At 40.7% G+C, this 14,724-nt stretch overlaps 1 protein-coding gene across 1 annotated transcript; it reads right to left on the bottom strand.

Moving 5' to 3' along the window:
- Positions 1 to 2,018: 2,018 nt before the first annotated feature.
- Ccdc110 (coiled-coil domain containing 110) lies at positions 2,019 to 12,805 on the bottom strand. The gene is given in 7 exon segments (XM_051182644.1): positions 2,019 to 2,082; positions 2,567 to 4,685; positions 5,521 to 5,631; positions 6,985 to 7,050; positions 7,292 to 7,347; positions 12,599 to 12,737; positions 12,740 to 12,805. Coding segments are annotated over 7 exon segments (2,607 nt in total). The 3' UTR covers positions 2,019 to 2,032.
- Between the last annotated feature and the right edge of the window lie 1,919 nt (positions 12,806 to 14,724).

Raw genomic sequence — 14,724 nt, 5'->3', positions numbered from 1 at the left:
GTATCTTTTATTATGGTATAGTATGACTTGGGTTGTTTTCTTAGCCACCATCAGTAACTAAGGGATGAGATAAACTTTTCAACCTATTATTACTTAATCTCAGCTACAAAGCATTTAACAACACCATTCAATACTTGAAACAAGATTGGTAGATGTTAACCAGAGTAACCTAGAATTAACTAATCTGACAAAAAAAGAATAGGGACTAGGCTTGAACTCATTGACACAGGAAAGGACTTTCTGAACAGGACCCTGAAATCCAGGCATTAAAAAGATCAGCAATTCATAACTGAGACTCTTATGGAAAAAACAAAACAAAAACCTTCTGTATAGCCAAGGGCTCCATCATTTGAACAAAGAGGCAGCCCACAGAATAGGGAAAAACACTTTATTTCCCTCAGTTCAGGTTTAGAAGACATTACAAAGGAACAATGGGCTGGTACCCTGCTACTGGCACATCAAATGGTTGCCCAAGCATAGCTCAGGCCATTCCTACCAGCGAAAGAAAGACTGATCTCCCCCAACCCCTTAGGAAAGGCATGTCTTGAATCACACTATGTTTTGTGCTTAAGCAAGAGTGAAGTACCAAAGAAACTGTCTTTTCCTGGACACTTTTCCTGCCTGGCATGAAAACAGCCCAGAGTTCAACTTTTGCTTGGAGAAATCTTTACTCCTTTGGATTCGGGCTTGATGGTATCACCACTAGGTGTTACCAGTCACCCAAGCACACCATAGCTTAGGATTATGAATCTTAAAGGCTAGTGAAGGCATCTCCTTTGCCAGATAACTTCAAGTGACCTTCCTCTTGACCACTCTGTGAATGAGACTAGTTCAGGCCTTCCAGCTCACTGACAAAAGGTGACATCCTTTCTCAAAATTAGAGATCAGGATAATACAATTTATTTACTTGTAGACAATCAAATATAAATTGTTAACTAGTGAACACACACACACACACACACACACACACACACACACACACACACACACAGGCAAGGCCTGTTTTGGGTTTTCTTTTTGGTTCGTCTTGTCAAGGACATTAATTAGAAACCTATGGGAGATGGGTAGAAAACAATGATTATTTCACTTAAAAATCTTCAAAGGAAATTTGCTATCAGTACTCTTCAGGAAGAGACATACAACTCCATATTATCTAAAGTTTTTGGTTCAAGTTCTGTATCTATCTTACCAAGGGAGTGTCCAGCCTGAGACTCTCCTGTATGAGGGAACATACAGGAATGTTCACCATTCATTTACTGAATTCCAGGGACAGTTGAGGCACTGAGATACAGCAGGAAATGGGGAATGACATATGTGGTGTTTTGGAGGCCACTATTTTCCTAATACTAAAACCAGACAAAGTCATTGCAAGAAAATATACAAGCCAATGTCCAATTCCAGAAGAAATCCTTAAAGTTGAACCCAGGAATATATAATAATAATAATAATAATAATAATAATAATAATAATAATAGAGCCTCATAGGGTTTATTCCAGGAATGGGAGGTGTTTCAAAAAATAGATGTTTGAAAAAAAAATCCTTGCTTCAATAAATGCATAAAAAGCATTTGATAAAATTCCACACAGAATTGCAAAGCTAAGATAGATGAGATAGTGTGGTCCTGTACAGCAAAGGTAAACTGTAGTTATGCAAGACTGGGTCTCCTTTGAGACTGGACAGGGCTCTTTTCTACAGTGTGGCTCTTTAAAGTTATCTGTGGGGATCTGTTTGGAGGACCAACACAAACATGACGATGCTCTGACAATTGCTTTGAGTAGCAAGCTCTCCTTTCTGACCCAAAGTTTCATTCTCCCACTCGATTGCATGAAACCATGGAAGAGTGACATATAAGCTTAGATTCTGATGCCAGATATTTCACTGTTCTTGACAATCTAATCTAATTCTAGTATCTATTTTAAAGCTAGTTTAGTCACATATAATAAGAATCACTGGTAAAAGTCACTTCAATATTATTGTTGTGGGGGAAATTACTTGGAAAAAAGTTTTTAAAACACTGATTTCTTTTGAAATTTATTTACATATCTTGGATGGAAGCCGTTGATACAGTTTATGTGGAATTCCTGAAAAAGAAAAGGAAAAGTCTTAAAGCTGTGAACGCTACGAATATTTCTAATAAGGATTAAAGAACACCTTTCTCTGCCAAAGATGCTGTGCACGCAGTGTATATAAGTAATATAAGTAGAATATGGATTGTAGCTATAGAACAAAATTCCTACATGATTCCATTATATAACACATCATATAAAAGGTCTTACAAGACTAAATTGTATTCATCTTCATGTTCTCTTATTTCCTTTAAAGAAGATTTATTTTATTTTTTGCTATGCTGGTATGTGTGTGTGTCTGTGTGGTTTTGCAGGTTCCCTGGAGCTAGACTTGTGGGAGGATGGGTGCTGGGAACCAAACTTGGGTCCTTCGAAAGAGCAGTACACACCCTTCTCTGAGCCACCTCTCTAGGCCTCCTTTCTTCTATACTTTGCTTAATGTCAGTAAACTTAAAAGAGTAGTAAGGGTGCTTGTATTTATCTGTCAGAAGGTACACACCTTTCAAATCAGGAACCAAATGCCTACTCCTAGGATTGGAAGCGTCTTCATAGGCATCGTAGTTGTCAAAGTAGAATTTCTCTCTTCTGGAAATATAAGCTGACTTCGATTGACTGTTGTTGTGACTGGAGACTTTGTCACTTAAACTCAGATACCCTCGCTGAAGGTTCCGCATCTCAAATTCCAAGGTATCTCTCTCGTTTTCTATGCTCCGCACATAGTTTTCCAGAAGCACCTTGTCTTCTGTGAGCCGACTGATGCTGTTTTCAAACTTGGTGTTTTCTTGGCTGTGTTTCTTAAGCTCCTCTTTCAGGATCTGGTTATCCATCTTGATCTCCATGACCATTTTGGATAACACCTCACATTCCTTGCTTATCTCCTCCAAGTTGTTTTTGTAAATGCTCGCCTCCGATTTTGCACTTTTGATTTCTTTCCGGAAATTATCTTCCGCGGCCGACTGGTAGGTTTGAATGGCCTCCAGTTCTCTTTCCAACGTCTGCCTGGCAGACGCCGATTCTTGTAACGTTGCCTCGAGATTAAGTTTTTCGGTTTTAGCTGCTTCGAGTATGTTCAGGAGGGATTGCTGCTGGGCTTCCGCCTCTCTCTCCTTTTCTGTTAGCTGTAGCATCTCTAGCTTGCTCGCATTTAGGTCGCTCTCCAGCGAGCCTTTGTCTTTCAGGAGTTGGTACATGTTTTTCTCTAGCATGTCCCTTTCATCTTGTAGCAACAGCATGCTTGTTTTCATCGCCTCTATTTCGATATTCATTCTGTTGTTTTCATTTTTGAGAACGGCCATTTCATTTTGGGACTTGTGGTCCCTACCTTTTAGGTGGTCTACCGTTTCAATCATCTGTTGATTTTCCAAGGAAAGTTGACTGGTTTTTTCCTCTAGCATTTTATGTTGGCCTTGGAGGATGTTATAGGTGCTGACAATCTTCTTCAGTTGCCTGAGGCAGTCATTGTTTTCTTCTGCTGCTTTGGTTAACTTTGACTGGAGAGTGTTCTTTTCTTCAACCAGAGACTTCAGTTGCTTTTCATATGTTTCAATCTTCTGTATCAGGGATTGTGTGGTGAAGATGAGGGGCTTCATTTTGGTTCTAAGGGCCAGGTTTTCATTCTCTAGTTCTGTCACTCTTTTCTGGCTCTGCATGGATTCTTTCAGGTAATTCTGTAGGTAATGAATTTTGGCAACACATTGCTCAGTGACACACGTGGCTTTAGGTGCCTTCTCATTTTCAAATGTTATTGACCCTTGGTGTACTACAAATGGTTGCTGCTCTTTGTCTTTTGTTTCATGTTTCACTGGGTCAAGGATTGACAGAGTGTGCCTTGGGGCTCGGGAGTGGAATTTTAGGTCCATAATGTTCTTGCTGGTGATAGGGATGTCTTTATTTTTCTCATTCCTTTTCCCTCTGCATATTTCACTCTTAGATAATTTTCTACATTTCCTACAAAAACTCACATGCAATTTTGACACCGTTTCCCTGAGTGGGAGTAATTTGCTCACTAAAGCCTCTAATTCAGAAATTCTCTTTGATTTGATGTCTTCACTTAAGTTACCTTCCATGCTTGCTTCCTGAATACAGTTAAGTTTTGAGCTATGAATGGGAAACAGCTCATATTTATCATGACTTTGCGTATTTGCGTCAGCCTGGAAAGTGTGAAGTTCGTTTGTAAGTGCCAGCTCCCTGTCATTTGACTTTTGAAGCTCTTCTTTCATGTGTTTAATGGAATGGCAGATATCGTCCAAGTTTTCATGAAATTCATGCTTCAGAAGAGGCATGGTGATTGTGGATTTATCCAGAGTCACAGGCATAGCTTGAGGTGCTACAGTCTGAGGAAAGGGAGGTGGAAACGGATGAAGACTGAGACTCTTCATGGTGCTAGGTTGGTCTGAAGCACCCACAGCTTTGTTGGGAGGTGAGTTACTTGCCGAAGTTCTCAAGCTCTCCAGAGCTAACATGTCTTCAACCTGTATTTGGACTGGGATATTTATGCTTTGAGAGAGACCGCTGCCATTATTACTACTAAAATTTTTTTCCATTGAGTGAAGAGTTTTAGGGTCCTCAAAATGATGACATTTCTTGATAGAAAGTATTTCTTCTTGCTTCTCATTAGGCTAGCAGCAATAGAAAGCATGCTATAAATACATTGTCATTTGCCACACGGCCAAGAAATTAAGATAAGATTTGGAGAAGATTTATGTGTCCAACTATATTGAGTATTTTATCTACTAATCAAAGAAGTGTGTGTGTGTGTGTGTGTGTGTGTGTGTGTGTGTGTGTGTCCGTGTCCATCTTTCTAGCTGGGCAGGAACAAAATACACTAATGGTCTTGTGATCTGCAACTCACAGAGTGCTTTATAATTGACCTTCCTCCCTTGCAGGGTAAGATATGTGAGCTAACCCTCTTAATTTCAGAGGTAGAAATGTAGTGAATGCATTATGTTTCAAGAGACTATCCTAGGTAGATAGGCCACATGGGAACTCAAGGAAAACAAGTGCTTCTGCTATTGGGCTATTTGTTAGCTTTTGCTTTCACTGCTGGTTTTGAAAGGACCACATGTGTCCTGGAAATGTGATTTCCTAGCTAGCATGGATAACCTTTGGCTACTCTGGTTTAGAGTTTTTCTACAGATTTCAGCTCTGGTTTGTAAGCCTCCTCTGGGTAGTAGGTTACTCAAACTGCCTTGAATTTGCTTTGGAATTTCAGCATCTAGATGCTCCTAAAAGAAATAGTCAAATTCTACAGTACAGAGATAAACACACTTCTTTTAGGTTTTCCAGGACCGGTATTTCCTTATTTTCATCTCTGTACATCCATTGTTCCTATGAAGAAAGACAGAACAGAAAGGTGAAAACAAGCTAGTTGTAGAGAAAACATCTCTAGTTTATCTTTAAAAATTTTAAATAACAGAAGAGAGGAATGATTTCTTTATTTTTGGAAAAACATACCAAATCCTTTTCAGGGTGCATGCTGAATAGTAGATTTTTTTCCGAGTTAAATTGTGGGTTTTCTACTTCAACAATACTTTTGTTCAATATTTCACTGATTTCAGACTGTACCTTTGAAAGATAAATTAAGAGTGTTAGAATTTGAATTCAGATTTGTGAGTTTGTATATGTACATAAACACATATAAAGACACCTTTGCATATCCTGCTCATAAAAATGTTCTTGGCTGTTAAGAGAATAAGTTAGACTTATTTATTGTAATATCTGTCATTAAAAACTTTTATGAAAAGAATGTGGAAATCAGAAGCATTTTTTTAAGCACTAGAATCTTATGAACTATGTTTAGAAATGTTAGGAGCTTTACTTTTTACACTGTGGAGAAAACATGACATCTTTGACATCCATCATCAAGACAGACTGTATTCTGTCATTTGTGGCAGAATTTGGTCTTCTGCTTCATTGCTTTCAGTACAAGGATACTGAGTCATAGTTGATGCCAGGATGAGTATGTGTTATCTTTGGTACATTTGACATGCACACTCTATTCTGTTCACTCTAATTTCTCCAGATAAAGTCTGTGTGCCTTTGATGACGACACCAATTCTGTCTTTAGCTGCATGGCTGGGTTTGTGACTCAGTATTGAGCCCCTCTCTCTAGAGAGTAATGGTCATGGATTGCTTCTGAACCAATCTGTTGCACTCAGAATCAGAGCAAGGGACCTTAGTATAACCTACTATGAGAACAGTGTTCACTCTCCTTCCCCTCTCCCTTCCTTTACTTCTTCCCCTTCCTCCTGATTTGAGTTTAGAAGGACAAAGATTCAGAGTTCCTTTCAACCCTTTGACCAAGATATGGAATCTGACAGCCCTCTATCCTGGAAAGCAGATCAAGGTGTGGTTAAGACTTGTGCCCAGTGACCAGAGTCGTGAACATATGAGTTGTGCCACCAGAAGTGAACTGTTCCTAAGCTCTTTAGTGGCACAAAGTGATAGAGTACATTTGCCCACAGGGTCACTTAGAGTTCTAGTTTAAATTTTAGAGTCCCTATTTTCAAGAGAGAGAGAGAGAGAGAGAGAGAGAGAGAGAGAGAGAGAGAGAGAGAGAGAGGAAGAGTGTGTATGTATGTGTATGTTGTGTGCGAGCGTGCATGTATGTATATATGTAGGTATTTGTAGCACCAGGATCAAAACCCAAGGCTCTGCACATGCTAGGCAAACATTCAACCATTGAGCCACATCTGTCCCAAGTAGTACTTTAAATATGAGTGCCTTCTCTTTTTGTCTCACATCCAAAAAGACAGGAGAACATAATTCACTCCAAATACATTTTGAGCCTGAAATACATTGTCACCTCTGATACATTAAACTCAGCATCTACTTAACAGTTAGCTACTGGTGAGTTTAGAGGGTGGGTTGGTACTTTAAACTAGGAGATTTCCTACATATGGACTGCAACAGTCATACCATGCTAACGTTCTGTAGAGTCTGCATCCGCAGAGCCTGAAATGACTGCAGCTGATGCTGAAGGACCTATAATGAGATTTAACAAAGTGTCAGAAGGGACACTTCCAGGTGGCTGAATATAGTCTTCAATTGCTATGGTTAAAAAATAAATTCCCCCAACAAAAGTATTCCATGAGTCAGCTAACTCATCCTTAGCTGTGTTGCTGACTCTAAGCGGGTGGGTTCATGGACTTTTTGTGAGACTAATGTGGAAGGACCCAGTATTCATTTAGGAAGGATTTTCACATAGTACACAAAACAGACTCACTTTCAGTGCTGACTGTGGTTGGATTTGATTTTCTCGTTCTGTTACACAGCCATGTTCTGAGGACCAAAACAAAGAACATGCATCATTTAATTCCCCAAATTTTGCAGGAGCTGCTATGGAAAGGACTCTCATGATTCAGATAGGGAGACAGAGAGGTAATGAGAAGGCTTGACTGATGCATTTTCTTAGTCACACATTAAATTTAAGGACTACTTTCACTTTAAGAGGCATCTACCTGTCAGGGCAGGGAGATGACTGAGCCAGTAAAGATGCTTTGCTACTCAAACCTCACAGTCTGAGTTTGATTCTGGAACCCAGGTAAACATGTAAGGGGGGGCACTGATTCCACAAACTGTCCTCTGACCTCCACAACTACATCATGGCACGGGTGTGCACCTCCCTGTATAGATGATTATTTAAAGATAAGTGTGTTTGTGTGTGTGTGTGTATTTGGATTAGTGCACATGGGCCATTGTGTGTGTGTGTGTGTGGGGGGGGTCAGAAGTAGGCTTTCAGTAGTCAGTTTTTTCCTACCATGTGGGTCCTGAGGATCAGACTCAGCCAGGTTTGGCAGCAAGCACCTGTACCAACTGAACCTCTTAGCAGCACAAATTCATTCATTTTTTTTTTTTTTGAGACAGGGTCTCTCACTATGTAACCCTGCTTGTCCTGGAACTCACTATATAGTCCAAGCTGGCCTCCAATTAAGAGAGATCCACATATTTCTGTCTTCTGAGTGCTTGGATTAAAGACATTTACAAAAATGACAATGTATTAAAAATATACCATGAACAAGGTTAAGAACTTGAAAACACACATTTCTACTGTATTCTGAGTTGATTTACTTCTTGCCAAGAAAGATGAGAAAATTAGTATATTTCCTTTGACACATACTAATTCTCTACCTTCCCTATTTGCTACTAAGATTACTTCCACAGTGGAGTTTTATGAATTGCATTTCTCTATAGCCATAGTTACCACACAGTTCTCCATTAAGCACAATAGTGTAGTATTTAAGTTATATATAATATATAGTAAATTGTATAATAGTGAAGTGGAACAGTAAATAATAGATTCTTAAGAAAGAACAATGGGATTTATATACATTGCTCCTCTATATATTTTATGTCCATCTCTTCCTCCATTTTTGATTACTGTATAATTGCATAGTTTCTTGTCACACAAATATCTATTTAAATATAACCACTCTGTTTGGAATTGGTATTTTCTTTGACATAATGTAGATGACTTATTTTTAAAACCGTTTTACATATATGGATGTTTTGCCTGCACAGATCTCTGTTCACCACAGGTGGTGTTGATGCTCCAAGTCGTGAGCTACCACGTGGGTTTTGGGACCCACCCATGGGACCTCTGGAAGAGCAGCAAGTGCTATTAATTGCTGGGCAACCTCTCTGGACCCTGGATGATTTCTTATGACATCCTTTTCCAATCCACAGTGATGTAGTCCCTGGAGCTATAGATCCAGGACCAGAGTAGAAATTGGTGCAGGTGGGGAAATTTTTTTTTTTTGAAATATGTTGAAAGCACTTGTTGGGGGCATGATCCCTTTGTTTATACTCTGTGTGTGTGTGTGTGTGTGTGTGTGTGAGAGAGAGAAAGAGAGAGAGAGAGTGAAAGAGAGAGAGAAAGAGAGAGAGAGAATGCTCTTTTAAAGACTTTAAGTTGTCTATCAGAAATGTCAAATACTCCATTGGATATGTCATTATGGCATGAACACTGATGGGCAATGTGGGTGTTGCTGCCATCCTGAATAAAGGCAGTTTTTGGATGGAGCCTAATGAAGCACTGGTAAAAAAAACAGCTTTCAGTGAGGATGTGGTATGAAGATTTGCAACCCCCAAGTAGGGCAACTTTTTTCAACTTTTACTGTGCCATGGAAAGGGGATTATAGTAGGATAGGGTTCACACTTGAAGGCATGTGGCCAACAAGAATTTTAAAAATTGTGTTTACTTAGTGAGTGTTTTTGAGCATGCTACCACAAGCCAAGAAGTGCATGTGAAGGTCAGAGAACAAATTGCAGAAGTTGGTTCTCTCTGCACCCAGGGATTGAACTGAAGCTGGTAAGCATGGCAGCAAACCCATCACCTTAGGGCCATCTCACTAGCCCAAGGGGGTTTATTTTTTAACTTAATATTTTAGCGATTGGAGAGTCTAACATGCTTGTTTGCTGGAAATATATTGCAGAAAGAGGAAGAAAGAGTGGTTCCCAAAAATGAGAGAGGCAGCAACAGAGGGATTCTGGGCATGGGATCTAGGTAAACCTGACATCGATTGAGTAGGAGCAATTATTTCATTGAAACAGGAAAAAGGGAGCTTAGCAAATGAGATAGGAAAGGATGAGGGGATTTTGCTCTGGTTATACCTACCTTTTCATATACGATGAGATCATGCGAGGAGTTGAGTGGGGAGAGAAATGACATAGTTATCTTGGGGAGGGAGCATTTGAAAAAGAGTTTATTCTGGCAATAAAGCAAGTGCTCCAAATAGCCTTAAGCAGCTCAGTTTAACTTCATGGTATAACTCAAAAGTGAGTATTTTCTTCAGCAGCGTTCTGATGATTCAGTCAGGCAGTGAGCATGCAGGAAACTGGACTCATCTGCTTTTGAGAGTATTAACAGAACCTTTTGTTTTTCTTATGAGTCCTTTGGAAAGGTGTTTCTAAAGTTCAATAATGCTTACAGAGTGACATGGTGCTGTATGATTCTTGAATTGGAAGGGAATGACCAGAGACCCATGGGAGTCAGCACAGAAACACATAGCAGCATTCACTAAGTCTTTGCTAAAGGCATGGTCTTGGGAGGCACTGATAGGGAGGGGAGCTCACATGGCTGGCCCCACCCTTGAAGAAACTTTTTATCTATTGAGAAAGTAAGAAATATTACTTATATCTAGCCCATATTTTCTGTTTCATATGTAAGTGTTGAAATAAGAAAAGACTTAATTATCAATGGGGTGACCTTTTCATAATAAAGACAAGGGGAATTTATCTCCAAGCCTGCAGAAAATTATGCCATATTCACTATATGCAAGAAGTGTTAAGTGTGGTTTATAACTAAAGATAGAGGAGAACAAGGTGATTTTTAAAGTACCACATAGAGTGGTTTCCAAATGCAAGCATTAACTTTGCTGAGACAGTGAGTTCTGTAGAAGTCCTGTGAGTTAGAGTGAACTTTGCTGTTGTAGAATATTAGTTTAAAATGTGTTAAATTTGTTTATGCTGTGGAACATTTGTTTAATGATGCAAAGATGTGTTGCCTTCTTTTATGTTACATTTGTTTAACTCTGTGAAGCTGTGTTACTTTGCCTGCCTGAAACACCTGATCAGTATAATAAAGAGCTGAACAGCCAATAGCAAGGCAGGAGAGGGATAGGCAGGGCTGGCAAGCAGAGAGAATAAACAGGAAGAGAAGAGAAAAGGAATGAGAAAAGGAGGCAAGAGGACTCAGGGACCAGCCACCCAGCTACACAGCCAGCCACGAAGTAAGAAGGAAAGAAAGGTATATAGAATAGAAAAAGATAAAGCCCAGAGGCAAAAAGGTAGACAGGATAATTTAAGAAAAGCTGGGTACTTCCCTGATAATGAGACTGATGACTAACTTATCTACCATCATAGAACCCTCATCCAGTAGCTGATGGTAACAGAAGCAGACACCCACAGCTAAACACTGAGCTGAACTGGAATCCAGATACAGCGAGGGAGGAGTGATAAGAAAATGGGGACAAGACCAGACTACAAATACCCACAGAGACAGCTGACCTGAACAAGGAGGAGCTAATGGGCTCTGACTGATAGCTGGGAAACCAGCATTGGACAGACTCAGACCCCCTGAACATGGGTCTCAGTTAGAAGGCCTAGGCAGTCTAAGGGACCTCAGACAGTGGAACCAGGATGTATTCCTGGTGCACAAAAGGACTTTGGGAGCATATTCCCCATGGAGGCAGGAGGGAGGGTCTAGTCCCTATTCCAAATGACTTGACAGATTTTGTTGATCCCTCCTGCAAGGCATCACCCTCCCTGTTGAGTGTGTGTGTGTGTGTGTGGGGGGGGGAGAGGTGGGGAGGATGGGAGGGGTGGGGGTGGGATGGGAGGGTGGTGGTGGGGCATGGAAGGGAAGGAGGGAGAGGGAACTGGGATCGATATATAAAATAAGAAAAAAACTAAAAAACAAACAAAAAATAGAGAATATGGAAAAAAAAGAAAGCTAGAAATAAGCCAAGATAAAGTCAGGCATTTATAAGTTAGAATAAGTCTCTGTGTATTTATTTATTTGGGAGCTGAGTGATGGGCCTCTAAAGAACAAAGAGAAAACAAAAACAAACAAACTATACTTTGTTATGCAAATTAGGATATCAGCTATGGAATCAGGCTGCCTGGACATTGAATTATGGCTTTATAACATATTGTGATGTATACCTCTAAGCATGCCATGGATTTGTAGGGGGCACCCTTAGCATGGCACACAGGATGAAGTAAATACTCAAAAATGCATCCATGATAACAGTTCTAGTCAGGATGGAGGGAGACTGGTCAGAACTTTCCAGAGCTTCCAATTTTGTTCAGAATAGAACCCCAAATCCTTGCCTGAAGTTACTAATTTTCTTCCCTACCATCCCAATAAAACCTTTGTCATATTGAGGCAGCTCCAACCCTTCTGACCTTTGGTGATCTCAGAGCTAAATACTGGGCCAATCTAATGTCCAAATTGTCTGTGATTGTCTTTTGCCTCCTTCCCTCGTCCTTTCCTGGTTGCCCAGGGAAGACTACAGCTCTTCATGGCTGGTGACAGAGGAACACAGAGGGTGCTGGTTCTGTTCTCCTCCATGTTTTTCATCTTGAATCAAGTTGATTTCTGTCAATGGATGTGTGGCCTCTCTGGCTTCTGCTCTCAGGGTCCCTGTCCAGGCATTGTGAAGGTCCTGGGATTGACCAAGGAGCAGAGAGAACCCTTGTTCCAAGCTCAGGCTTCAGATCCATCACTTCTTTCATCCTGTTACTGTGTGCTCTACAACTGGATCCTACCTACCAGTATAAGGTGCCTTACTCATGCCCTCTGGCTTCTTCCTTCCCTTGATGTCCCACAGTACACCAGACTCATGTGAGAGGGGCCTTGCCACCTTGGGCCTCTCTGAAGGAAGTGAGGTTTGGAGACGGTGGCTATTTCAATTCTTAGGTTTTGGTAGAAAACGCAGGCATCTTCTCAATCAGTCTGAAACTGAAACCAAACCAAACCAGACCAAAAAAACCCAAAACCTCATTTTTTTTCCCCACCCAGAGATTTTACCTGTTTCCCTGACTTCACTCTCCTTTACTCCCTCAGAGAAATTCAGGATCTTGGATGCTGAAAGGAGAACGGAGTCAACTTCATCCTCTTCCTCAAGATGCTTTTCTGGAACAGAACCGAGCACAGCTTTTGGCGAGGAGCTGCTGGAAGGTAGCCTGGGAATATGAGGAAGCAAGGCAAGGAGACTCGGGTCGCCCACACCCTCATTGGCCACCGGAGGGCGCGCTGGGGTCAGGTAGAGACACCGACTCTGTAAGTGGGGCTGGAGGCGGTAGCTAGCGGGCAGGCGGGTACTTTCTCAAAGACTGAGCAAGGAATGTGAGGTCTGGGAGATCCACACTCCAGACCCACTTGGGAAATCCCAGAGGCTTGGGGGTGAAGGGGTTATCCTACACTTCCCACAGCCTCCCCCCTTTCTGGATTGCTCTTACCGGGGCTCATTTCTGTTGCCTAATATCTCTCTATCAACTGCCTGCCCCCAACCATTCAGCTCTGAGGCTTCAAGCCTCAGCATCCCGTTGCCTAGTAACGGAGTGGTCAGGAAGCCGCGCCCATCCCCACCCCTTTCTGTGAGCGGATGCGGAGGATGTGATTGGTCTTCATTAATCAAAGTATGCTGATTTTCCTGTGCACTTGACAAACCACTTGTAAAAGGCAGATGTTGCCCTGGGAAGCAGAGCTTGCTAAGCTGACTGATTGGAAAGCTCAATCTTCAGTAAAAATTTTCAATAAGTACATATAACTTACTTTGCAAAATCAACTATTTCAGATAGACATTGCGAATTGAATTTTAAATCACAATGAGTAGAAATTGACAGCCACTATGATATAATATTTTACTACCTAAAAGAAAGCATGATAGTTTAATGTTCACTAGCTGTATTTTCTTGTTTTCTAAAGCAATGGTCTCTATCAGACTTGGCAGTGTTTTTTTGCGGTATTGTGGACAGTTTTAATAGATTTTAATTCTTCAATTTATGTCTCTTAAACTACTACTCTAAAGAAAATGAATAATATAGTTCATCTAGTGTTGTGCTAATATCCATAATATGTTAACAATGAAATATTATGTGACAATTCTAATTTCTGTGCCGTATTTTGGATGGTGATGATAAGTGAAACTACCTGAAGGTTTTCATGTGATAACTAAGTCAAAACAGATGGCATAAAACACAAATGGTAGGTGCTTACAATTTAATCTGTGCACTAGTCTCATCAGAAACCTACTTTTATTTTAAGATAACTTTTCAATTAATTAATCTATCAGAAAAATGCCTTCTCAGTAAGAAAGGTTTGTTTTAATGTTTAAACATTTATTTATTTATTTTCTGTATTTGTATTAGTATATGCACATGTGTGTGTTTGTGTGTGCATGTGAGTATGTGTGCATGTGTGTGTTCATGACTGTGGGAGTCAGAGGTCTATGTCGTATACAGTCTTTTATTGATCACTACCTTATATTTCTGAGACAGAATCTTTCACTGAGCCTGAGAGTCACAGTCTATACTGGCTGGCCAGTGAGCCCCGGGGATCCCCGAAGCACTGGGTCATAGGCATGTGCTGTTTTACCTGTGTTTTTATATGTGTGCTGGGTGTCAAACTCAGGTCCTTGTGATTGTGTGGCAAGCTGTTCACCAACTGAGCTATCTAAAGTGAACTGCCAACTTCACACGCCATCTCTCCTGAACACTTGGGTATGTACCTCATAAGAATGCTGAAAAGAAGTGAGGTGCAGCCATTAATATTCACAAATGAACACTGATGCTTAGCCACTCTGTAGTCCTCAGACCTCACTGAAATTCTAGCAGTAATGCCCTGGGGAGCCACAGGTTCAAGCCCAAGAGCCTGCATTACATTTAATTGTGATGATCTGTTTGTTTAATATAGTTTAGCCCGATGGGTTTGGTTTACTTTGAGCTTCAGCCTTACCATTTTAGATTATTCTAGGCCAATCATTCTGCAAAATGTGTCTGTCTTTTGTGGATGTTTTCCTAGTGGGTGGTTTCAGGTCCAGCACCCTTGTAGGGGTTTCATGGTGGCTGATTGTCCTCATGGCGTTCTATCAGGTGGCAAGCACTGTCACCTACACCATCAGCGTGGCCTTCATTTGATGACTACTAGTCTCT

The sequence above is a fragment of the Phodopus roborovskii genome, unplaced genomic scaffold (genome assembly GCF_943737965.1).
Source record: "Phodopus roborovskii unplaced genomic scaffold, PHOROB, whole genome shotgun sequence".
NCBI lineage: Eukaryota > Metazoa > Chordata > Mammalia > Rodentia > Cricetidae > Phodopus > Phodopus roborovskii.
The sequence above is the reverse complement of the archived record's forward strand: the minus strand, read 5'-3'. Positions and strand labels throughout refer to the sequence as shown.